General features: G+C 41.2%; 1 protein-coding gene across 11 annotated transcripts in view; it reads right to left on the reverse strand.

The window, feature by feature from the left end:
• HIVEP1 (HIVEP zinc finger 1) overlaps window positions 1-27,614 on the reverse strand; it is a 128,826-nt gene that overhangs the window by 79,230 nt on the left and 21,982 nt on the right. The window contains exon 1 of one of the 11 annotated variants that reach the window (XM_084508785.1): window positions 10,565-10,870. The exons of the other annotated variants lie outside the window; for them this stretch is intronic. Coding sequence (XP_084364911.1) covers window positions 10,565-10,604 — 40 coding nt within the window. The 5' untranslated portion in view covers window positions 10,605-10,870. Of the gene's footprint in view, window positions 1-10,564; window positions 10,871-27,614 lie in introns of those variants that run through there. 11 annotated transcript variants of the gene reach the window in all.

Raw genomic sequence — 27,614 nt, forward strand, 5'->3', positions numbered from 1 at the left:
TAAAAGGTATAAAAGCTATAAAAGGTATAAAAGGCAAGTAAACAGCGCTGGGTGTGTGGGGAGTCTACAGTCCACCAACATGCACACATACACATCAAACATTCTAAATACATGTATGCAGAACATTGCTTTATATAATAACCCAAGTATGCCTATACATACATACAATCAGGATAGGTAACAAACAATCCTTTAAGTTCCGTAACTTAACAGTCTCCATTTACCATTCCTTTTGAACAATGTCTTGCTTTAAGTTGTCTCCTTTTCAAGGCCAATAGGCCTGGGTCAAAGGGCACGTCCAGGTCAACAGGGGGCGTAACAGCAAAGGCCTTCGATGGCTGTAGCAGCAGAGGGGCCCATGGTGATGGCGTAGCAGTCGGATCAGTAGAGGAGCCCACAGCTCCCTCACTATCTGGCAAGCCACACGTCTGTCATTGTGGCTCCACATGGCTCTTTAAGGCCTCAGAGATTGCTCGCCAGGTGCCGAGCAATCCCACTGCAACCTTGTCATTTCTAGTTGCAGAGTCCCACACCTTGACCTCAGTTTGGTCCCATAGTTCAGGCTCATAAACTGTCCAATTGTTAAGAAGGAGAGTAAGCTGTAAGGTTATCAGGACAGTCTTTGTTCCTAAGGACATATGATTCCCCATAATGCGCAACTGCTGATCAGTGAGGGGCAGTTGTGTGTGCGGGTCCACTTCTCTCAGCTTGACCTTCTTCCCAGCTCCGGTGTGCCTATTTCCAGTGACATTCTGTATGAGCTTCTCTGAGCAGTTTGCTGAGTTTGGCTGAATCTATCTTCATGAGGCAATCAATGTGCCTGTTCCCGTCCTGGTCTCCATTCTCCCAGCCTGTTCCTCTTCACTTTTTTCTTCCTGCTTCTTTATTGATGTAACTTCATCGTGCTGCCTTTTTTTTCTTTTTTTCTTTTTTTCTCTTGAGGGCAGGCTCCCCTCTTATACCCTTCTCTCCACAGCAGTTCTTTTCAAAGCAACTTTTCATTGGTCAAACAACTTGGAATGTAACAACAACAGCAAACACCCAGAAACATCCATGCCTTAACAGCTGGAGAACAAGAGAACCAGCTGGAGAACAAGAAACCGGAGACTGCATGGAGTCTCCTGAACCACCCTTCATTGTTCCCTCTAAACTCTTTTATATCCCTGATGGCCTCATCATTAAGAGTCTAATGTTATCTCAATCATGGGGTTTTCCAACCCCCATGGCCACATTCCCAAATCTCCCCCTTCTTTATTAATATCAACCTTTTTCTCGACACGAATTACCACTCCATATATAACACTTACTGACCCAGGAATGCAAAGCACAGACCTCTTCCAGGTGCTGCCCCTACATCCATCCTCACCCTTGCCTTCTCCACAGGCAACACTGGGAGGACAACCAGAGCTGCAGCCCCAAATTTTGCTTCCACCTCCCACCGTGCCTCTAGGAAGTGCTCACCTGTGCTGTTGCAGCTGGCAACAGGAGCTTGGTGCTGAGCTGTGTAAAATGCCCACCTCACCCCTTCCGCAGGTGTAAGGGGTTGTGGCTCACAACATCAAGGAGAAAGAGCAGATCCATGGGATAACAACCAGGACACCTCCGAAGCCAGGTGGAGATACCCAAGACAGCTTCTCTCTTTGACAAAGCACAGAGCAAAAGCTACAGTTTCTCCCCTTTCCCACCTACTGGGGTTCTCTGGTGATGAGTGAGCTTTCTATGGTGTCTTCCTGCCAGGCTGGAGTTACAGGAGTGTCTTCACTTAGATAACATCGTTTCTTAAGTACTCAATTACCCAGTACACCCAAGCCACTTTTTTTTTTTTTTAATTAAAAAATAATTAAAGAGTTCATTTCTAGCTGGAACATTTTTTATTTTATTTTATTTCAAACTTAGGCCTGTAATCAAAGCCATGCGAGAGCTCTGAATGTGGTGCACCAAGACCCTCAGCTCAGCATCCCAATGAAGTATAAACTTCCTGGCTGTGTTTCCCTCCCTCTATGCATGGCAACGTAGGCTGAGCTCCAGGCTTGCAAGAGACCTTGAGAACCTCCTCCATTTCCACCCGTGCACCTTATTCCTCCTACAGCAGGTCATCTAGTTTCTACTGAACATTCTTCTAGAAGATGTAAAAGGCAGCTAGCTATGCCAGCAAGCCCCACCACAGGGAACAAACATCCCTTCTGTCATTTCACAGAGAGAGAACAGCACCAGCTATCTGACTATTTATCGTAAATGAAAGCCTTTAACTCATTTTACAAGAGAAAGAAAAGTGGCAAAGACCAGGATACAAACAATTAAAGGAGTATTTGCCCATGAAAAGCCAAAGGGACATTGTGTTGGGAGTGGAAGGCAGGCAGCAGTGAGACAACACACTATATTCAACTGCAGCAAGATGTAGAAAATTGGACTCTGCATTTGAAAAGCCACAGATGAAGTCAAATATAGATCAGCCAGGCAGCATATACACAGCTCTCAAGAGCCTTATGGCAAGGATGTGTACTTGTCCAAGTTTCCTTAAAATACATTCCCCCCTAACAGGCATTCAACACGCATGGAAGCCTTCATTTGGGTACATGTTCAGGAAAAGACACTGCATGCTCATGCTGTGAAGATACAAATCACATCCATCATCAACAGATCTCTGCCAGGCAGCATCCAAGAGATCTTTGGTCACTTCTTAGTAGAAATGGGAGGTGGCAACCTGAGTACTTAGAAACATGAAAGAATACAGAGCACCACCCTGTGCTGATGGAGGATTATGATCCAACAGGTCCAAAGGCTGTGCAGGGAAATTACTGCTGGTTGTGTCCCAGCCTGACAAGTAAGCATAAGGACCCTGGTTACTGAGCTATGAAAGGGAGAAAGGGGGAGTTACCTCACCTTCTCCTTTTCCCAAGGAGTCTGAAGTAATTTAAATATTTTAAATAGTGACTCTTTCACAAGCATTGCTAAATCCCCAAAGCCGTATCTCTGCTCAAGGTCCTGTACATCATCACAAAGTTGCTGTGACTGCTGAGGTACCATTTGTTCTTTCATCCAAAACACTATTTTCAGTCTTTTTACCCAAAAGCAAAGCAGAGAAATTTTATAAACATCCTGCCTTTGCAGGTATTGTAAGATAGCCCAACTTCATCTCTAAGGTGCACACTGTTACAGCCAAAAGGTCCAGCACAATACACACCATGCTATGAGAAAGCTAGGCACAATACACATCACGGACTGACCTGCTCCTTGCAATGCCACCTCGACTACTCTGTGCTTTTCAGTAGAGTGAAGTCCAGGGGAAGAGCTCTGTGTCCATGAAGACCCAAGAGCTGCCTTCAGGCTGTACAAGGGCTTACAGACAGAGTAGAAATTGAGACTAAGGAGTTTTGAGACAGGTTAAAAATAAGCACAACTGACTGTACAGGGGTTAGTAACAAAACATACTCTGAAATTTTAGCTATGCATAGCTCTTTCCTCCTTTCCTTCGCACCCTTCTTTAAGCATAACCCAGGCAGAAACTGCATTTTGAAAAACCTGCCCTGTGCCCTGGGTAAAGAAAGCTCTTGGAGGCCACACTCTCCCATCACCAACCTGCAGGTCAAACAGATGTTGGCAAACACGTTTGCCCTTGCCATTACTTCAAGTGGAACAAAAAATGTTCAGTTGTCCAAGTGAAATTAAACATTTTAATAGGAAAAAGGAACAAATATGAAGCTGGCAGGATTTAAAAATACAACCTCCATAAAACGTTCATGTTTTATGTGACCAAGAAATGTACATTAAAAATCACCACACTACGCTTCTTTTTAATGCTGTTGAACTTAAGATCTACAAGAGAGAAGAACTCCTCAGACTTTTGTTATACTATTGATTGCCAAAGATATGCAATGAGAAATGATACCCCTTGTCCCCCTTATTGGGGAAATTAATGATACTTAAGCAAAGAAAAACAAAATTTTATTTGCAATATTTTATTTCTAGTTCAGATTTGAGGTGGCTGGTCATATTACATGGTCTGTTCTGAAAGTAGTAGGACTCATTTTTAAAAAAACAATTATTCATGAGAATAGAACAAACGATTAGAATTTTTGAAGGTAGCACCCTTCCGCATCTACACACTGCTGCCAACGAGTTTTCCGGTTTTCGTACGTCTCCAGGAATGCCTGGACCGGAATGCTGTTTAGCTCCCTCATCACGGCCTCTTGAAGCACCTCCAGCGATGCGTGATGCTTCCCCTTGAGCGTCGATTCTATTCTTGAGAATAGAAAAAAGTCTGGCGGGGCCAAGTCGGGGCTGTACGGGGGCTGAGGCAGCGTTGCCACCTTGTGCTGGGCAAGATACTCCACTACGCGGAACACTGTGTGGCTCGGCGCGTTGTCATGGTGCAGCCGCCAATTGTTGATGATGGCTGGGCGGACATGGGCAATGTGTTTTTGCAGTCTTGTGAGGACTTCCACACAAAAAACTGCATGAACTGTTTGTCCGGGTGGTACAAACTCTTTGTGGATGACTCCATGTCGATCAAAAAAGCAAATGAGCATGGACTTTTGCTTGGATTTGCTCATTCGTGCTTTCTTGGGGTGTGGGGAAGAAGGGGTGTGCTCTGTGCTCTGCCGCTTACTCTCCAGGTCGTATTCAAACACCCACGTCTCGTCATTGGTCACTACATTGTCCAAAAAGTCGGGCTCCTCATTCACATGATGAAGAAGATCCTGGCAGATTGCTTTCCGGTTAGCCTTTTGCTCCTCTGACAACACTCGTGGCACAGACTTCGCGCACGCTTTCCTCATGGCTAAGTTTTCTTTCACCATCTCAAAAACTTGGGTTTGAGGAATGCTTAAGTCATCAGCAATCATTCTGATACTCATCCTGCGATGACAGTTCAGTAAATTTTTCACTCGCGACACATTTTCGTTGGTCTTGCTGGTCGAAGGGCGTCCGGAGCAGTCGTTGTCTTCCAGTCTTTCCCTACCTTCTCGGAACAGCTTGTGCCACTCAAAAACACCCGATCTACCCATGGCAGCATCACCGTAGGCCTCCTTAATCATATCATGAGTCTCTTTGCCTGTTTTACCAAGCTTTACATAAAATTTGATTGCGTATCGCTGCTCCAGTAAACGCTCCATGATTCTCCATGACAAGGCGTTTCAACAGGTGTTCACAGTACAAGCGACCTGCTCTCTTCAACGGCCAACAGCCAACTGCCGATTTTTCCCAGCGTTCCCAAAATCCCCCTCCACTGATCCTGAGCGCGCAGACCACCTCTCGTCTGCCCATTCGCCCAGGAAAAAGAGAGTCCTACTACTTTCAGAACAGACCATGTAAGTTCACAAAATTTTGCTTTATAAATATATCACGTCTGATTTGCATTTTTAAGTAACACTAGAAAACAAACAGTGCAACAGAAAAGCTTCTTTAAGGCATAGTGCCAGAAAAACACAGAAGGCTGCAATAAACCACACTAATAAACTTACTTTGGGAATACCTTGTAGAGGCCAATAAGAACTGTGCTGTATTATCAAAGGGACTTTAAGTATTGTACTGCAAATCCTGTGTAACAAGAAGTGGACGAAGCATGTCAAATCATATACTGTCCTTTAAAATTGCTATATAAAAAATAAGTTTTAAGAAGATCAGAGGTTGGTATTTTAGTATTGGAGAATAAAATGCATTGTATGGCACATTATCCCTAGAATTATCCCCAAACCAAGTAACATGTATTCATAAAATTTGAGCAAAGTAAATTGAAACACTTTATGGTTGGGAAGCACACTGTCAAGGCACATGTGCAAACTGAACAGAGCTGTATTATCATGGGAGTCAATAATCATCAAGATACCGTGGTGTTTCAAAATCCTATATAAATTTAATTTTTATTTAGCGACCCAACAGCTATTCTCCCATACTAATATTACTAAAGGGCACAGCTGGCACTATTTGGTGGTAGTAGCTGGCAAATTTTCTATGGCTTAAAATGGCCTAGGTTGGGCTGACGCCTTGCTTCCCCAGGAAAATTGTAGGCTTCTGTTTTGACAAGAGGATATTGCTTAGAGGAAATGCACCACAAACCTCTTTTCATCACAAAATACATTACCAAAAGCTAAGCTGTTTGTAGCAAGTAGGAGTTTCAGCAAGTTTTACATTATTAAATATTTCTCCAGGACAGTTTCCTAAGTTCCCAACCAAAAAAGAAAAAAACATGTATTATCTAAAGCTTTGTTTCACTCTTGTTTAATCTACACAAAGAAAAGCCATGTGGACTGTAAGAAGACAAATTCAAAACAAAGTGTTTTAAATTTATAACAATTAAATACTCTAAGTTAATACTTACTTTAATTCCATATTACATAAGCATGGCAAGTTGTGAGTAGAGGTTTTAGTTTTCACATTTAAAAAAGTTGTACAGGAAAAAGAGGCACACTTCTAAGAGTAGTGTCAACAATGACCTATGAATCTAATTTCAACTTGTTTTAATTGTAGATGTTGGAATAAATTTGAAGTCTATTACAATCATCTGACATACCCACAACGAATGGTTTGGTCTGGTAGTAAGTATAGATTTTAACATCTGTTGTGCATTCAAACCAATTAATGAATTTAGTAATGTTCAAAGGATTCACTCTGAAAATACTCCAGTTTTATGTGGTTCTAATAGGCATATATTTTGCTTTTTGCATGAACAACACTGTATGCATTGTGAACCTACAAACCTAGTTTAGGATCCTGAAACACAGCTTTTTCGTTGTATTCCCGTCCCTCACACTTGCACCCAGACAACTCTCTCTGCATTGTGTGGAATAAATGTGGTGAAGCCAAAATCCCTTCCCTAACCTCACCCTCAGAACTGAGATACGCACACTACTCCTCCGTCAAGACACCACCACCAAAGGACATTGAACAACAAGCCCACTCTCTGAAGTCAAGCATCTTTAGAGCAGCGGGAAGCCTGAGTATTAGAAAACTGTTAGCTTGTTAATTGTACTTCTTCACTGAAATCCAGACTGTGCTCAGACCAACTGTAAAGCTATGAAGGATTTTAAGCGAACCAGAATGCCCATGGTTCACAACTTTGTTAGGAAATGAAACTTCCTGGCACAGCCCCACAATATCCATCCATCTGCAGGAACTCCCTTGTTATTACTTCCATTCCCCTGTGGCAAGCGACTCTGTGAAGCAGCCAAATCTCACACAAAGGTTTGCTTCTTCACAGCTCCTCTGGAATCCCAGGGCATAGATGAAAGCAAGGACTGACAGTGTTGGAAAGCTTCCAGGAGCAGTGCAATGGCAGCAGGTAGCAGCAAGGTGCCTATCAGTAGCACAAAATCCCGTTAGATGGAAAACAGGGAAGGGGACACCTGGTTTTGCACAATTATGTGACAGGCAGGCAGAGGAGAACATGCAGGATGAGGCTGGGGAGGTGGGGTGAGACAGCATAGGGAATACTTATAGGAGGAAAAGCCTGGACTCAGGGTTAAGGAATGGAACCTCCTTGGAATATGGAGGTTCAGTGCTGGCCAACCGCAGCCTTCCCATGTGCCTCAGCTCCAACCCACAACGCTTTCACACTGCAGTGATTTATTGCTATGATGAATTACTGTGTGTTTCTAAGGAACACAGTTGCTGCAGAGATGAAGTCTTATGGAGATATTTAGATAGTTTGCTGCCAACTGCTCACATAAAACATGCTCTTGAGTTAACCCTTTACATATCTTTCTGAGCGTCTTCTCATTTACTGCTTCCTTTTCCAACGGCACAAAGATTTAAAGGAAGATGAATTGTTGCTGTTTCACCACACATCACTATTGCACCCAAGGCAGGGGCACAAACTCCCCCTGCCCTGAAGCACTCTGACAGGTCTTGCTAAACAGGCAGCCCAATAGCTGCAAAAGCAGCCAGTAAGTCAAGATGCCCAAGCACTGTTCTCCTGAAACAGCCTCCTTTTCAGCAAGGGACTTTCTAAAAATCAGACCCTATTAGATTGTCTCAGATCTGACCCGTGCAAAGAAAGATGCCCAAAGCCCTTTTGCAAGAACACCTGACTTCTGTACGTGTCTCCTAAATGCAGTATAAGCAATTATTGCGCACACAGTGCAAAATTAGGGTAGTTAGAAAATAGCCTCTTCTTCTGACCTGCAGCAATTAATTCCAAAGTCAAAAATCTTAATAACATAGTTGAGGATTTTCAAAAGGCACTCAGTCATTGCTGATGGGTTTTTAATTAATTTTCCCACAGAAGCCAATTGTAGAACTACCACCAATGAAAACAGCATTCATCCAAGTCAACTCCCCTGTGTTCCTGACAATCACGCTCATAACTTCCAAGTGTGGTAACAACCTATTTCTATCTTTTTGAGAATTATCTTTAAAGATAAAACTTAATTTTAAAGAAAAAAGACATTTATCTTGCAGTGGCAATAAAAACCTCATATATGTAAAGGTATGTTCAACCAGAATAAAATCTTACTGTGGTCAGCACAAGCTGGTTTGTGACCATTCACTTTATAATGCACTGAGTCAAGACCCAGACAGAAGGGTGCACCCATAAAGCATCTTAGCATACCCCTGGACCACACTGAAAGAAGCCTGTGATTTGCTTTAAAACCAGCTCAGCCTCCCCTGGCTCAGGTAGCAGAATGATGCCAGCTAAGAGAAGGTCCAAAAGACTCTTCCCTGCCTCTCAGTCTCCCTGTAGTAACCCACTTTCTAGACGAAAGACAGCTTGCCAAAGTTCATATTTGGTAAAATACGCTGTATGGACTTACCTGTCAGATTTGATATTATGAAAAGATTCCCAAATATATTAATGGGAAGACTTGGGCTTGGGTTTTCTTGTGGAGTCTCCCTGAAAATAAATCCCACTCTTGTGTCATAGGTGCCTTCTCAATGTTTTTTTCACAGTATGAGCCAGGAATGGATGAGCTGATGTTAATAGCTGATTCTCTACGACATACAGTGCCCTGCCATCTAGCATCTCCTGAGCCATCGGCACTGCTGGGATTAATAATCAAATCACAGTACATAACAGACAAAGGAGCAAAAACTCTTCTCAATTTAAAATGTCATTAATTCCTGCATAATTATATTGACTGTACTAAAGGTCTGCCATTTTTAAATTGTGTACAAACACTTAATTCCCTGTGACAAGCATACGTATACCAAGATGAAGATCCAGACACTAGCTGACACCAGCTACGTAATAGCTGTATGCTATTCCGCAGCCATTTGAAAACACCTACATGCCAGCAAAGTTCTTGTACCCAAGCATGTGAAGCTCTGGGAGTAAACACTGTTGCTCTCATTCTAAGATCACAGCATCAGTTTTTCAAGCTCCTTCAACAGGTAGCAAGCCTGTTTTGCCAACCAAACGATGAAATTAGCTAGCTGCCAGCTGCTTCAAAGCTTAAAAAAAAAAAAAAAGTGATCAGAAACAGTTGCTCACCCCCAGTGGGGCTGAAGCGGGCTGAAGCACCCCTGCTTCTCTGCCACAGCGCCTCCCGGCACACATTTCTCTGCTATTCCCTGCATGGCCCAGGGCATTTCAACTATTACATAATGCTGCTTCGACAAACCTAAGGTTACAATTCACCTTGTTGCTCATGCACTTGCATCTCGGCAAGGCGATGCTATTCTGCTGTACAATAACTTTTGCATTTTTAGGATGGCTGCACACGTACCTACGCCAGGTAGACCATGCTTCAGGAGTGAAAACAACACCCTTTGGAAACGTCTTCGTACAGTACTCAGCTCCCTGAAAATCGGTTTGGTCATGATTTTGCTTCACCCCTGCCTGTACAATTTAGGACATAAAGATCTTGTCAGAGCTGTAAAACTGAATGTTAAGGCTGCATTACAGCCCAAGGTTAGACTTTCCCTATTTTTAAAACAGCATCCTTACTTTAGTGCTTAAAAATTCTCCTAGTTCATTTTTGCCTTCTCCTACAAATTACATTTGCAAACAGCAAAATGCCTTTGCTCATGTATACCAAACAGAGCCTTTCCCCCAGTAATAGCCTGGAAGCTAATAACTATTTTAGAGCAATTCCAGTACAATGAGACGCTGTTATTGGCTGTTTATGTAACAGTGAATTAACCCCCAACGATACCTTTCAGGAATTCGTATTCACAGCATACAAAGCGTGCCTCACAAGAGCTTGTTAATATGGTAAACGTGGAAGCAGTCTGTATTTGGAAGACTGTCTTTCAAAGCAAACACGCTTAACCTGCAGTTTCAGTCATGGAAGAAATTACTCAATTAATTGCAGACAACAAAAACAACAGGGTTATAACTAATGTACAGTAAATGCTCTGTGGGTGTAATGCAAGCTCATTTCCCAGTAGTGCACTCTCTTACATCCTAACACATTTCTCACCCCACTGCCATGAAATACCTTTAGTACATTAAATTTGCTTGTGCATTTTGTTTTCAGGCAATGAACCATGACACCACATCATTACCAGCTGGGGCAGGGTTTCTTCTCTCCTCGGAAGCATTTTTTGGAGTGGGGGGGCCAGCAGGCAGCGGATGCCCCACTGCCGGGAGCACTGACAGCGAGGGGGGAACCAAAAGCAAACTCACCGCAGCGGGCACCACCATCTCCCTCTGGCACCCCCTCCATGCAATCAGGGACCCTCCGCCGAGGGCTGGATCTGACCCGATGGCTCTGCTCGGGGAAGGCGGATGTCAGGAAGCGTTCATCAGAGCGGCATTATCATTAAAGGTGCAAAAACTGCTGCAATCCCGTCCCCTGAGCGCCGCTCCCGCAAGCGCCGGGCTCAGAGGCCGCGGGCCGGCCGCCATCCCGGGAGCCCTCCCCCGCCGCCGCGCCATGGCAACGCGGCCCGGCCCGCCTCGGAGGCGTGAGGAGGGTGCACCAGGCATCCACCCGAGTGCCGGGTCACTGATATTAACCCACCGACACACGCTCCAGACCATCTATAAAAATATAAAAAATAAATGAAAAACAGCCCAGCCACTTGGCAGCTCGCTGCTCTGGCTCTGCTTCCACTTAAGAGTGATGAGGGGGGTAGAAAGGGTGTGTGCGTGGGGGGGGGGGGGGGGGAGGGCGGGAGGTGGGGGGGAAGGTCTCTGAAATGGAGAAACGTTGCATTAGATGCCTTAAAATAAATAATAACTATAGGAAGACTGGGGACAGGGGGTACAAAAGGCAAGGCACGGACTTTGATCTTGCAATCGGATCAGCACGGGCACCTCTGACGGTCTGATTGGATTGCTGCAACAGAGCCCTGGAAAGCCAGCCAAGTGGAAAAATTTACGGACCTGGTTACCTTTCAAGAGATGAAAGGGAACTCTGCCTCTGGTACCGGGATTTATGGGAAAGGTAAATATAGCCATAATACAACACTTGCCAAGATAACTTAGGTCTTCCTTCAGGAAAACATTTAGGCATGTTCCTATAGCCATTACTATTCGGGGTAGCCCATAAGCATCTGCTGTAGCATAGCACTGAAGCATAGCATTCTTAAACGGAAGTCCTTAAGTACTATGCTGATTAACGTTGTGTTTTTTTCCCCAAATCCAAGCCACTGTGAACCAACAGAATGAACTGCCCTCATTAAATGTTTATATTGCCTCTGCCTTCTTTCAGATTAAACCAGAGAATACAAACAGAAAATAAGTTTCACTTTCCATTAAAAGGATGAAACCCAACTTTTCTTTTTTTGTTTTCCCCCTGTGGGATCAACAGGCTGCATGCTGCCACACATCCCTATGAACGAGCACCTTTCATGAGGAAGAAAGCTGGCACACAGCAGAAGGACTGCTCTGCCCCTCTACAAGCCCCGCAACCCCCTTGATGTGCAGCTGCAAGCCAGAAGGGACCACAGAGCAGTGCATGCATTTGTTTTATCCACCAATGAACTCTTTTGAAGCAAACTTTAAAACGCTGCAGACTATGAACACGTCTCAGTCATTAATGGCTGCAGATAAGACGTTTGTTTCTCAGTTCAAGTGAGGTCACTATTAGGAGCACAGCCTGAAGTCTTCGCCTGTTGCACAACTGACACTGGCCTGCCCCTGATGCCCCCAGAAACTTTTGACAAACTGAGCACACAGAATGAGTTCCAAACCTTAAACACAAACTTTACAGTTCATTAACGTTCAGCAGCAAGGTTTCACGTCTGCAGCTGCTTCCATTTCTCATTCACAGCACACCACCTCTCCCCAGAGCTCTCACCTGCTGATTTCTTACAAAGAAACTGTATCCCCTGTTGAAAGAAGAAATCTTATCAAATAGTGAATCAACGCTTTTGGCTCTCCTTGCTGTTATTTAGGAATATTGTGCCCCATATACTAAACTATTGCTTTATTTATGTTCTTTATAGGGGCAGAAAAATGGACCTTGGAAAATGGTTTGCACCAGTCTTAGACTTCGCTAAATCAGAGTCTTAGCTGAATTTTATACTGGAGAATTTTGAAGGAAAACATGCTTATGTAACTATTCTGTTCCTTTTTGCCTTTTGGGGAGACAGCCTTGATAGGAAAGCTTGTGAGAGGCAGTCTAATCTCCTATTGCAAGTCTTGAGACAGATGGCAGAGCACCCTGCCAAAGGTTATGTTATGATCAAGGTATCTCCCCTTCTTGTTAACTATATCCAAATGCTATGGCAGGCAGGAGCAGCTTTACTATTCACCCCCAAGAAACTTTACCTCTTCTCATCTGCAGCAATTATCACTGCTCAATACAAAGATAAAGGCACCATCATCTTGCTGCAAACTGTGTTGTCAGAAATGGGTAAGGACAAAGAATTAAAAAAGAATCTCAGGCATCTGTCCCTAAATGAACAATTTACCTATCAGGAAAAAATGGTCTTGCCATGCTGTAACCGCCCCAACATACCCCTCTAGGCTCTTCAGATGGGTGAAAAAACCCAAGAGGTAGGTTATGATTTTCTTGCATAAAGAATTTTCTTTCATAAAAACATTTAAGAGATTAAATAATTAAAAATTACCCCCAAGAATTTCATAAAGCACCTCCTGGGGCGAGTGAAACAGGACTGCTGCTAAATCAGAAGAGCAATGCTGTAAAAAGGGAGAGAAATTAGATGTTCAAAGTCTTTCCCACTGTTCTCTCAGCTTAAATACATCTGTTGATTTAGTGCCCATAAGTAGCATGAAGAAATGAATAATAGCTACAATCCTCTGTTCACTGTTGTGAAAGAAGCTTGAAACCAAGGAAAACGACATATAGTACGAATGAACTTCACTCAAAATTTGTAAAACAAACCCAGAAGTATTCTCCCTACATGAGATCACAGCACAGCACAAAGGGCTTCACAACAAAGCACATACAAACTACTTGTTCCTGTAAAGGCTCAGAAGGACTACCAAGATGTCTTTCTACAGCCACCAGCTTTACAACATGGAACTACCACACGAGCTTCTCTCTCCTCCCCCAAGAAAGGGCACAAAATAAAGGATGACAACTATTTTCAGTCATTTGGAATTGGAGACCACAGCACCTGTCCTCCCCTACCTCCTTCTCTGAGTAGTGTTATGCCTTATTACAGAATTATCTAGCAATGTAACAAAAACACATTTACAAAGTGATAATCTCTGTTTTTTAAACTTGAAATCTCACAATCTCTTCCACTGGAGCAAAAGTCCAAGTGATGAAATAAACCTTGAACTGTGCCCTACTGTTGAACTACTCATCGCTTTTGGAAAACGAATGAGTGCCTCATCCCAGACACTGCAATTTAGCAATTTAATCTGTACACGTGTCCTGATGACAGATGTCATGAAGAGAGAGCAGAAAGCCTTCAGAAAGCCAGTAGCCCAATGAGAACATTTCCCTGATCAATGCCACTGAACGGAATTTCACCTGCAATCACAGAAGAACCTGGAGCAGTTACTGGAAAAGCCCTGTAACCCAGTTCCAGGCAGAACCAGTGGCAGCAGCTACCAAGTGGTGGTCTCCAAGAACGGGTCTCATGAACAGCAAGCAGTCATCCGGATACGAAGTGAGGGGGGTAATAAGGAGGAGTTGTTTACTCCAGCAGAACACAGCCTGCAACATCTTGTTAGCTCTCCCAGTGGTCTCCAGTACTGCGTGAGCAGGAGAGACAACAGAGAAGAGCTTTGAACTGCACCTCATTGACAGAGGGAAAAAGGATTGTGAGGATCACAGTTCTTTCACCTTTTGAGTTCCCCAAATTAAACATAAGTACATTTCATATGCTCGTTGGTTATCCCTCTCTTCTCAGTTACTTTGACTGCTGCTGGATTCTAAACTCTGCTTCAACTGAAAAAAGGAAAACAAAATTCGTATTTTTCTGATGCATAAAATACAGCTGTCACAAGTGACAACAATGAAGATACAGGAAGAGAGAACTACTTAGCTATTTTTGACATTTTCCATTTCTAAACGATGAATGCTGTAAATAGGAACTCACTATGCTTCATCCTAAGTCAGACTGCAACAAAGATTGTTTAGAAAAAGAAAGCACTTTCTTGCACTTGGAAGAAAAATTGTTAGAAAGAAATAGCACTTTCTTGGAACTGCTATAAATATAATTGCACAAAAATTCCTACCTGGGTTTGAAAAAGTCTAAAATAGTCTTTCCCATTTTTTCCCCCTCATAGTTTTGTCCCATTACCATTTGATTTAAACCAGGTGTAAAGCAATCTTGAAACATACTCCAAAAATGTATCCCACCAAATTTAAACTATTTTTAGACCACAGTATTTTTACTACTAGAGAAACCTAACAAAGGAACAACATGCTTGGAACATCTGTCGCAGTGATTGAAAGAAGTCTATGACAGGAATAGCAAATACTTATTTTCTTTTTCAAGATGTTGTCAATCTGCTGAAGCAAAGTATCAGTAAAGTATATTGTCTAAGAGCTAACTCACATTGGCCTGTCTCCTCCAAAATGAAGATGATTAAAATATTCCCTTGTTGTATAACCATGTCTGGTTGCTTATTATCATCTGTCATCTCTGTGTTGGGGGGGGGGGGGGGGGGAACTCTGACAAAACTAGTAAGCATGTTACAGTGTTATGTAAAAAATAATCCATATATTTAAGTCTAACCCCCCACCTAATGAAATTCAAATTTTCAAGTGTGTCAATTATTATATACATTTAAATAATCAGCTGCATGACTCAACACAATCCTGAAGATACAGACCCATAAGCATGGCTGTCTGTCACACAATGTATTCTGCACAGCTGATCAAAACCACAAATATTTACTACACAACTCTTTGGTTACTTCATAGAAGACGACAACAGAGTGACTGCTCACCCTGTGCTAATGCTGACTATCCATGAAGGAATTCTGTGGTGCTTGCCCCTTAGGTGGCCAAAAATCTTTCAGGTTCTTGTATGAACCTTGCATGAACACGTACAAAAAGTTCTTTCACACAACAACAGCGTCCTGCTGCCCAAACCACACAGAGCTGCTTTCTATATGGAGGTGAAGAAGGGCTGAATCTGTGTGGCTGCGTTTGTGCTCCCTTTCAGCGCAAAGTTAAAGGAAACCAATACTCCAAAAGTAACAGCATGACTCACAGGATTCATTACAACACACTGTTGGTGTATCACAATCAGTTGTCATGGGTCCACTGTGGGCAACCAGCAAACAGTATCTTTTCTCACCCTCACCAGGATGAGGTTTCAACTGCATCACTAAGTGGCAGCCGCACACATTACTCTCCTGAACTAGGCCCTGCCTGTGCCCTTATTAAGTCAGGCATATAGCACATGACCAAGGGCAACCTGTTACTCCACATCACCGCTGCCTGATCAAAAGCATCAGCACACAGTGTCTCCTGAGCGCTGGTGCAATAAGCCTTGAGGCTCAGCTGGAAGAAGACAGGCCAGTAGGCTGCTAATGTGAGAAAACGCCTCAAGCGACTAACAACAGAATTCCTCAACACAAGGCAACACCACCTTCGAAGGGCCAGACATGGCTGCGGATCCTCTACCTGGGCTCGGTGCTAAAATGGGGTTTGGGAGTGGTGACCATTGTCACTGCTGATGTTCTCAGACCAGCTCCTCGCCAGGCCACAGCAACACCACCATGATGCAGGCTACACACTGGGATGTTCAGGCAGAGATGAGAACATCAGCAGTTTTCTAGCTGAAGCCAGATGTGAAATTGTGTAGTAAATGTTGTGATAGACATTAAGAAGGGGACTTAAAAAAAACAAAAAACGAAACAAAACAAAAAACACCCCACAAACAAAAGAGCCAGACCAGCGGATAGGGATGTAAAAGCTTTCTGAGACACTTCACTATCAAATAGCTAAGACAGAACCAAGTATCAGCATTCAAGAAGAAATTACTGAGAAGACCATGAAATGCCAAAGCCTTAAAGTTCTCTGCTGATTATTTGAAAACAACATCAAACAAGGACAGTATACTTACGTATTCAAATAAATAGTTCAAAATTATATTTTCTTCTTATACGTAAAATACATAAATCTTCATGTTAACATATACTGTGCTGAGAAGATTCAGAAGCCATCTATATAAGAAATACAGACTTAAAAGCAGAATTTATTCCTCTGTATAATGTTTTCTTATAGATACAGGGCTCTTTACTTCAAAGGGGACCACTACACAAAGGAATCATTGTTAACATTATTAACTTTCAAGTTCTGAATTGGAAGTATTCAGTATACATATCCAAAAAAAGTTCACAATTCAGCTATGATCTGGAGATCACATTGCGCTCATTTGCAAACAATTTGGGAAAAGATGGTTATGTAACCCACTAGGGTGACACCCAGCACCCACCTGATCTCACTGCGTCCCACCCACTACCTGCATGCAGCTTAAATCCTACTGCACCTTTACTGAAACCAAAGAATACAGACCCTGTCTTACTGAGATCAAAGCCTTGATCTCATCTCACATCCACTGGTCCTTTCAGAGTAGCCTTTGAGCTCTCTAGTGGTGTGTCCTCTTCGTTCCTGTTCTTTTTATACCTTCTTCAATTTCAATGTAGGGACTTCAGCCAAGCTATTTTAAACTGCTCCTAGAGAGACCTGGAAATATGTTTCTAGAACACTGAGAAGGTAGGACAGAATTTTCTCTGTAGGTAGCAAAAAGGCAGAGCTCCTTTTTGACTAATTTATTTTAATACTGCTGTAGTTTGTTGTAGTATTAATTATGTAGTAGGGTGCCCACAGCTTTGCATAAGCGTCTTTTTGAATTATTTAAAACAAAATAAGAGAAAAGCAGCAGTTACTCAGCATCTCTGAGAACTGCAACTCTTGAATTTCAGCACCGATCACAAAACATGCTAAATAACAAATAATGCTTTCACCAATGTGCAGGCCTTAAAAGACATAGTACAAGACAATTCTATAACCAACTGTCCCATAGCTACAACCAATGACACCCTGCACAAGCTTTCAGAGTAGTATACTTGCTCAAGAATACAAGCATCAGAGGGTGATCAAGTGTAGTGCTTCAGGAATTCAGCTGAATTATTTATTTTTCTATGGGAAAAAGAGAAAAAATGTTTAATTAGACAAGATATTTCCTGTCAACATGTGAAGTTTTGTTTCAAAATTGCCAGAAGTGAAGCACTAAAGGAGAAATTAGAACTCCCAGATCCCTACATGATTTTGACTCAGTCTTTGCCCATTCGGTAATGGTCGGGTTTTTCCCTCATTATCAAGGCAGGAGTCAACAAGGGAGCAAGTCTCAGCCCATACCTTCCTTTGGGGAGCTAGGCATATTTGGGAGCCTTCACGCGAGTTCCTCCTCCTGTCCCCAGGCCCAGCATAGCCACCAGTCCCCAATCCAGCACTGGTCATCTAGGATCACAGGTCCACACATAAGGAAAGTCCCCTTAAGGCTAATGAGGAAACCTCAAAATGAACCATGTTGTGTGTATAGCTGTTGCACCTCCAAAAGAAAGCATTTAGAAGCAGGTTCAGAAACAATGGGATTATGCCTGTCGGTATGGGCTTAAGGCTCATAATCAGGATCACACTATACAAACTGAACCTCAAGAGCAACTACTGTTCATCACAGTAGTTGCTGCACTTCTGTCCATTTTTCCATTTTCTAACAACTGCTGACTCAGACAAATTGCTGACATCCCTCCTGGGAGTACTTACACAAAGAACACACTCCTTCACACACGCACACAAAATAAATTAACGTGAACATGGAAATGAGTTTGAATCTACAGGTATATGTGAAAGAAATAAAAAAAAAAGTTCCCTGCTTTAGCCACCTTTTTCAAATATTCACATTAAGTGCTACACTGAATAAAAGCAGCTGAACAAACAGTTTTAGGATTACTGGAAAAAATACAGTGGTAAGATTTTGCAGGCTTTTAGCCCACTACAAAGGCCCACAGCTTTTTGTCCAATCTGGAAGCCAAATTGTTTCAATGAGTGAGGATTTCGAAGAACTTCTTCACTGAAAGGGTTGTGAGGCATTGGAACAGGCTGCCCAGGGAAGTGGTGGAGTCACCATCCCTGGAAGTCTTCAAAAGACGTTTAGATGTAGAGCTTAGGGAAATGGTTTAGTGGGGACTGTTAGCGTTAGGTCAGAGGTTGGACTCAATGATCTTGAGGTCTCTTCCAACCTAGAAATTCTGTGATTCTGTGATATGTGTGGCACAGCCTAAACAGCCCAAAACATCCAGGCGTGTACTCGCTTTGGACCACAACACAGCAGTAACCTTGGCATTCCACATGTGGGTCAAAAGAGCTGCAGAAAATTGTGAAGTACCACTTCTTCAAGCTTAAAAATTTACTATCGTTCAAAAGAAAATATGTACAAACAAACACAAGTGAGTTTCTCTAGCACTTTATATAAAACTTACTTGAACAGAAGTTTTTTGTACAAAGAATAGGAAAAGGTCACAGAGAAAATCTACTTGTGCTGTAAAGTGACAGCTTTCAGGCATACACCAAGACAAGCAAGCAAACATTAACATTCATACTTCTAACACTAATACTAATAATAGTACTATCACATATATACAACAGAAACAGATTGTTTTGGCTATCTGCTAGTCTCAGTCAGGTTATATATCCTTTAAACACAAGCTAAACTGCAGAACTGAAGCACATTTATTCCTGAACTCCTTTTCGCATCAGATTTAGTGACTTTATAAAGTCTTCCAAGCTTTGTCTCTCCCTCTTCCCCTTCCGCCTCCCTTTTCTTTGTAATAAATTCAGTGAAATATTTTTTCAGTCTTTTTAGTCTAGTAGTTTCCTTCCAAGTAGTTGTTACCCTCCCTTCCATTTCATGATCTGGTCTACAATCAACCAATTTTCCACCTTTTATCAACCACCCTACCTCAATTCTTGCAGCTAAGCAGAAGTTATGTGGAAAAAACCTAGAGATTACAGAGTTATATAAAAATACATTATTATGGTAGATGTGCATCAGCAATACCGCACTCTTGCAAAAAAGCTAACGTGGTATCAGAATATACAGACAGCAAAGGAGATCTACCAGGAAAGCATTCTGCTGCACTCACCGTTACTGGCATGTCAGCAAGATAATTTTGGTCAAGTTTCATTGCTGCAGTCCAATAAAGATGAGCACAAATCGCAAGATATTCAGAGAAGAGCTGAGAAAAGATGAATTATATATCTAGCCTAAAGAAGACTGAAGAGAGCCAAGGTATGGCTCTTCAATGGTCCAGAAGAATGATATGAAGAGGAAAAAAAACTATTTTCATCATCCAGGGCCAGCAGAATAACTAATTAAATTATAACATGAAAGACTTCACCAAAACAGTGAGAGAAGCTTTCTGACAGAAAGAAATGCTCTTGCACATAACAGACATATCACATGGGGCCAGGTGAGGGAGGATGAGAGGGAGGGAGGAAGAGACAGTCAGTCAGTTTTGGCTATTTCATATATTTATATATCTATATATATAGGAAGAAGAATATATATCTATATATGAAGATTATGAAGATGCCTGTTGCTGTCAGAAGTCACCCTTTTCCTAGCACCAAGTGCCCACATAGGCCCATGAGAGGAGCAGTCCCTTTAATTCAAAATACAAAAAGAAAAGAGGCTACGGTCATGCTGTCCCTAGTAATCCTGGACAAAGGTTAGGTACAACCTGGCCCTCAGCAGCAAGTGTAGGGCAGAACAGCACACAATGACGCAGCTGAGTAGAGTACTGCGAGTCACATGAGCCAAGGAAAAAAAACAAAGCCCATGTAACACGCTACAGAGAGAACAGAAAGCAGTTTACAGTTTGATGCCAACAGGTATACAAATTGAAAATGGCAAAAATCTACTGGAACATCACCTTTGACTTCTCTTCGCTGTACCAGCAGACAATGCATGTTGTGTGCTGGCATTAGCCTCTCTGAACCCTACTACTACATTAACCACACAGCTTTTCCCTCTCATATGCATATTTTGTCTATACAAACTACTAACAGTATGGACTAAAAACTCCTTTACTTATTTACACTATCCCTAGTAAAATAGGGAACTCTCTCAGCTGGAGTACAGGCATTCATCACCCACCAGAAGCCCAAACAAATGAGTTGCATATCTCACTTCACTGGGATTTATTTACAGCTAGAAATTTGGGGCTAACCTGTTTTCCCCTTCCCTGTCCCACAACTAAGTTTTGCTTTCTTTTATTTTATTTTAAATGTATCTATTTCCCCTTTCTTCTTCTCCACTCTTTTCTTTTTCCAACCTCTTCTGGTTTCCACTAGCTATTCTTCATTGCAGCTTCTTATTCCCCTACACTGCACTGCAGGGTGAAGAAAAGTGGTAGGACAAGCACATTGAACTCCAATAAAACGGGGACACTCCTGCTGCCTGCTTCCTCCAAACGTTCAAAAGCAAAGGTCTCCAGGCTTCACTCACCTATAAGCCGTAATAGCACCGATTAATACTGAACAATCAAGGGCAACATCAGATTTTGCTATCAAAGCTGACCAAACCAAGAAACATTTCACATATAGAGAAGGTGGAAAAAAGATGCAAGCCTGACAGAACTATGGAAGATGCAGAACACATAACAAGACTTAAGAACAAAAGCATTGCAATGTCATCTTAGAAAGCAGGGGCACAAACTACCATGCCCCTATGGGACAAAGCATAGACCAGGGAACAATATAGCTGGTTTCAAAACCATTTTTTGTTCTCCTGTCTTTGGACTGCTGTAGGGCTTGAAGGGGCCTCAACATAATCTGGATGCCTGCAGGTACCTCTTTTGTGCTGAGTTTTGTGTATTAACCATTATGTCTTAAAGGCAGGAGGATCCTTATGCATTCCTCCCATCTTCCAGAGCACAGACTGCATCAGGAGTCCAGCAATGAAGCATGTTTTCCAAGCCCAAAAGATTACAGAGATCCCATTAAAACCATTCTAGGTTTATGTGAAAATTGAAAGGACTGCAGTCCTGGTGAAAATCTCAGTCATCATATCTAAACACTCCTTTGTGTTTTCCTTTTACTGGCAACACAGAAAGTTGTATGGTTTTTTGAACTGAAGCCCTCTGAGGAAATAATTCAGATAACATAGAACACCTCAGCTATTACATTACTATCATACTTTTCATTTACCAAAGCCTTGCCCACAGTACATGCAACACTAAGTTTCAGGAACTCGTTCTGAAGTTGTCTCTCATGCAAAGCAACTGTTGAGTTTAAATACAACAGCTTTTGACAACCAATTTATCAGAACTGTTACTGGGCAAACACCTCTTATTTTTAGTAGATAGCAATGAAGTGCCTTAACTGGAAAGTTTATTTCCATTTGTTGTTCCATGCGGGTGAAATAGAATTGTTATAATGCCGGGTGTTGCCCGATGGGAAAAAGTTTCCGTATATCCATACATCACACACACGCTCCAAAGCCCAAGAAAAACAAGCAGAATGTTAAGCTGCGGTAATACTTTTATTAGTCACAGCAATCCTCATTTTTTTCTGAAGTAGCCCAAACCTTATACAAATGCATGGCAGACATGGCCTTTGGCTTCATGAGATGTTCTTGACAGGGTGACAACAGCTGGTACGGAGTGAGATTTGTATTGGCTAGCTACATAAGATGTCATAATATACTCATTTGGAAAGTACCTAAGAGCCATGCTTCAATTCATTTTGAAATCAGAAAGGCCAGTTCGTTCTGATTTGTATAAAATTACGTATTAGAAAACCACAAACATCCCACATTAGCAACCAGCTAATATATTCTTATACGAATAAAAATATATATTTAGGTATGCATGCATACAAGAAACTGTTTTATTACAAACAAAATAAAAAAATTTTGAACTCGGCAAGATGGTTAGATGTTCCACAGTAGCTGCTGTATCAAAAAGAGGCAGCTAATATGGAAGTTACCTCCCATTTCCTAAATACAAAGTGCAGCACTAGGATCAACAAAGTACTGAGAAAATAATAACCAAAGGGAAAAAAAAGTACAGTTTAGATCAAAAGAAGTGCTGACCATCTAACAAATTCCACTGATCTTACTAGAACTAAGAGTATGTGTATAGGCATATAAGAGTTAATTTTAAAACAAAGTTTTTCAAAACGTGAGCCAGCATACTTGTGACTACACAGTATTCTGCAACTGCATTTTCCTTTTTCTAGTTGGAGAATTAGGCAGTTATAAAATGTATTAGTAAGTCTTTAATTACATCATAAACCTTGGCAATGTTTGATAATTTAAGGGATTTGACGCAAGAATCAAAAGGTTACAGAAACCTTGCTTCTTCTCAAGTTCCTAACCTTCACAGCAGTACAATAATGTAGAAGAAGTGAATGTGCAGGTACCAGATGAAATAAGGCATGTAAATGCACCTCAAGCTCCTTTTAAATAAATAAATATATAAAAGTACAGTTTAAGCCAACTTCTGAAAGCCCTGGCTCAAGACTGAGCACCTGAGGTTAAGAATACTACTAACATAAGCCTTTTGTAATCAACCCTCTAATTTTGCACTGTGTTCAAGCTAGCAGTTACTAGCTGAATTAGCTTCCTCATTCAGTGCTACCCAATCTGGGCAACAAAGAACTGCAAGTAAGTGTGGCAATTTCCTGATGAAGACAGTGGGAAAATTTGCTCTATACCAGCACACTCCTTCCAAGTCCAGGTATGCTCCTCACCTTTTCCAAGAACCTCCAGCAGATGCTAATGGGGAGCACAGGGGGTGTAGTGACAGCAAACAGGTTGCTGCCATACACTAGTGTCCTGCCCTACCAGGGAAAATATATTAGTATAGCAAAGAAGCAAAAAAAAAAAAAAAACCAAAAAACTCAGAAGATTTTTCCTTCGGCTTTTCTCATATATGAAATATATGCATGTATAGCATTATACTTGTTTTAGTAGCTCTGGTATTTGTTTTTCATTAGCCATTATGAAACTTACTTTAGAAAATATGTTTTGTGGGTTGTAATCCATAGCTTGTTAACCACTATATTCATTTAGGCGCTACACATATGTTTTTTTCAAATATAGACATAAGGAGAAGTTAAAATCATGCCAGAGAGCATTGGTTAGTTCCCAGGAGAGATGGCATCTAGAATTTGGCAGCCTTCAGACATGGGAAGAGCACACATACACAGACTCAACAGTTTCAAGTAGTTTCTGTGCACCATTGCTTCTGCTACAGTGATCCCAACTTCTTCTACAGTCACTTGTTGCTGTCCATTTTTTTCAAATGCAAAATACTTGCACATTATTGTATTTGAAAATTATGTTTGCAAAACATATTCCCCCAATTCTGAGCAGAAATTATTTTAACTTCTCTTTACTGGACATTTGACAAAAATACTGTCAAACTTAACTAGATTATAAAAAACACTCCTACAGATGGAAAGTACAGTTGATGAACAGAAAATAATAGTTATAACTGGCTTTCCAACAAAGCAGAGGTAACACAAAACCACCAGATCGTACAGAGAATTGCCTGTACCACCCAATGTAAAGCTGAGGTAACACCGACATGATTCAAACTACCGGCACATGTCAGAGCTGCACAGAGGGCTTGGATCCTCCCAAAAGCCACACTGCATGGCTGGCAAAGCCTTCTGCTGGCCAGGAGCCCCTCTCTGTCCTCAGCTCCTGTCCAACACCACTCAGCATCCCCGTGACCTGAATCTTGACTCCTCACCTGCTGCCTTTTCCTCTTGGAAAGGGACCGGCAGCCAGCACTTGGTGGCCAGCCACACTTTCCTCGCGGTTCACTGCTCAGGGAATGGCCCCACCCTCCTCTCCAATGGTTTTTCAGTCCAGCTGGCAATAAATTATATTGAAAGAAAAGCCTAGACTTTGGAACATCATATTGTTGAGGTTCAGTAGCCACGACCAAGGAAAAACAAATATTTTGGGCCGACACAGCTCTCTATCTTTATACCTGAATTCTAGAAGCATTGTAAACAATGATTTCTGAATTGTAATAGAGCTTCTGAACACATGGTTGGGCCCCAGGAACTTACTGTGTTAGAAGCACAACAGAAATCTGTACAAAGAATGTATTCTTATCACCACTCAAGAAAAACATGTATATGGACAGTGCAGAAGAACTCTTTGGAAAAAAAATCAAATACGTTAAATTCTAACTCAAAATTAAGAGTTTATTCTGCAGATTGTGATTGCATTGTAAAGGGGAAACAAAACCATTCAATGTGCTTCCTTCAGGTAGACTGTAATTAAATACTGTACAGATCATAATATTTGACTTGAGGCAGTTTCTGGAAAATAATTAGACACATAGTGGGGTTCATTCAAAATTTTGATCTAGTCTACATAAAAACTATTTAAAGGAAATACTAGCTTATACATGTTGCCGAACCCCTTTGCCAATACTCGCTGATTATCCCAGCAGTCTTCCCTGCTAATGATGTACGAAAGAAACAGTCAACTAATTCATTAAACAGCAGGTGTTGATTACATACATATTGTTATCAAAAGCACAAACTACAGTTTGTTTCCTTTCTCTCAGTTATGGTAAATTTAGGTGCCTGCAAAACAAGATGACTAAAAATACTCAGCCTGAAATCTGATACTTCAATAATACTTGGGTATTGCCTCTTTAGGAAGCCAAGTAAGACATGCACAAATTCCATATACTCAAAGCCTAGCCACACACAGCTAGTAGCTATTTGTGATTAAATATTCTATTTTAAAAATTGGTGAAGCTGAGCAGACACAGAGCAGTTTTTTGTCCCAGAATAAGCTTTTCCATGGAGCTGGAACATTCTCTGAATTTTACAGTCATACCTCCTTTAAATTCAAATTAGGGACTTTTTGCATTTGGAAGCTATTTTCTTTTTTTGCATGGCCCAACTACAGAAGACTTTATTATACATTATAAGGAATGAAAGCTGCCTTCTACTAAGCTGACTCAACTGGGTATTTTCAGTCTTACAGCCAACTGAAAAGAAGCCCCATAATACATGAAGAGGACCTAAACAAGTTTATCAACATTTCCCATCCACATGTATTTATGAATATGAAAAATTATAGCGACAGTGGAACTAGATTCTCAAGATTTTACTTATAATTCACCACTGTGATAGAGAGCTCCCAGAAGTAACTAAATATAGAACAGGATAGTAGCTGAAGACAGTTAACAAGTATCTTCCTACAAGGCCAAGTCTGTCATTGATTTAATTTGCAACATATGGTCTTGCAGTAAAACTAACAGTGCATGTTAATGTCATACATAATTGCTATAAAGTGTTATAGCTCTAGAAGACAAAGTGATGCATGATTCAATAAAACTCTTCTACTACATGATGTAACTGAGTCCTTAAGAGGTAAAACACAAGAATTATGAGTCCTCTTACTCATCAGGAAGACTTGTTCCTAGATAAGCTTAAAGAATAACACATTGCTGGTATATTGGTTGCCACATAACTAAAGACAAGAAAACAAAGAAAAAAAAGAGCTCAAAAAAAAATCAACAGAAACATGATCCAAAATTTTATTCCTTTAATTCTGCCTGTGAAAGTGAGTATTATAAAGAGCACCTATGGAGAAATGGACTCTCAGGTTTCTGTAGCTATAAATACCTTTGACAACAAATACTGGAGAAATAGGTAGAACACAATACACGACGATAGTCTCTGAGTCTATACTTTGTTGTTAGCACTGTATATTTTTGTTTGTTTACTCAGTGATGAAGAAATTAATCCACCACTTGGCTGAAATAAATAAATAAAATCACAAATTATTTTTTGCTTGAAGTCTCTCCAGCATCTCTAGTCACACTGCAAGATTACATTGAGGACTAGTAGTAACAAATGCCAAGAAAAAGATTTGTTTGCCAAGCAGAACATGCCCTCCCTGGTAAAGTTCAGACAAAACAAAGGCAATACATGTATATGACTCTGAAAAACGTCTGCTTTCATTTATTTTTTTTTAAAAAGCCCTCCAAAACACAATGCAGAGACACATCACTTTAACTGAAGAGTTGTATATAGCATTTTACTTCTTTGTCAGACAACATTCAGGATGGTAAAACAATATGTTCAGTATCATCCTCTTCTGATGTACTTCAGGTGCTCATTTTTCTTTCTTAGCTTTTCTTTCCATTGCAGTCAAAAGTGTTCTACTTCATATTATTTTGCATACTCATACAGAGAATGCTAATTACAAAAGGCAGGTGGATTTACCTTCGGGAAACACAGCACCGAATGGCACTAACTATTCAGAGCTTAATAACAAAAATCTTATTTGCTTTGTATTTGTAGCTCCTTCAGCCCCAACGAAACATCACTATTACATCGTGAGACTGGTAACTCACACAGTATTTTCAGGAAAAGCTTTCTCCTACCTATTCACTCCACATATAACTGTCAAAGTTGACATTAAAGAAGGTAAAACCGTATATATTTGTGCAAGTAGGACATCTATTGCACTTGTGCATTACTGCTGTTAGCAGTTGTTGTATGATACTGCTAAAGGAATGGGTCATAGTAGTTTAGTTCTGCAAGCTTTTTCAAAAGCCTATCCCAAACAACAGAGTGCAATAAGGTATTTTTTCCCATTACAGCAGCACAACAGATGGATATCCATGCCCAATATTATTCTGTGTGATGTCCTAAATTATACCACAAATGGCTTATGTAACAGAGGCACCATACACACAGCTAAAACAAACTACTCTGCAACAGTGAATGGAGACTTTGTTGTTAAGTCTTTGCCAATTGCATGCATCATTGTTGGCTCTGCTAATGTTGAATATGGACAAAGGATATATTCTGTCCTTCATGGCAGAAAAACACAGCGATGCTGCTATAAATTAAAGAAAACACAACAAACTGACAACAGACTCATTACTACTTTCTTATTCTTGGTTCCAATACATAAATGTAGCAGAGCTCCTCACATTGTGCTGAAAATAATGGGAAATGGGGATAAACAGGGGACAGTCTTTCCATAGTTAAACAATATAGATTCCACTTCCTTCATCTGGATCCAGTTTTGTTGGCCTGTAGGTTTTGTGTGTGTTTTTGTTTGTTTTAACATCAACTGTCTGTCCTTGTTCTTAGCTTTTTTTCCCCTGTGTATTTTCAGAGCTGCTGTTCAAGCCTATCAATAACCTTAAATGATTGAACACTTGCCAGAACTGATTACATATAGGATTTAGTGGGGAGGAGGAAACATCTTCCTTTTTCTGTGTTCCCAAAGGAAGCAAA

This window comes from Aythya ferina (genome assembly GCF_964211825.1).
Source record: "Aythya ferina genome assembly, chromosome: 2".
Lineage (NCBI taxonomy): Eukaryota > Metazoa > Chordata > Aves > Anseriformes > Anatidae > Aythya > Aythya ferina.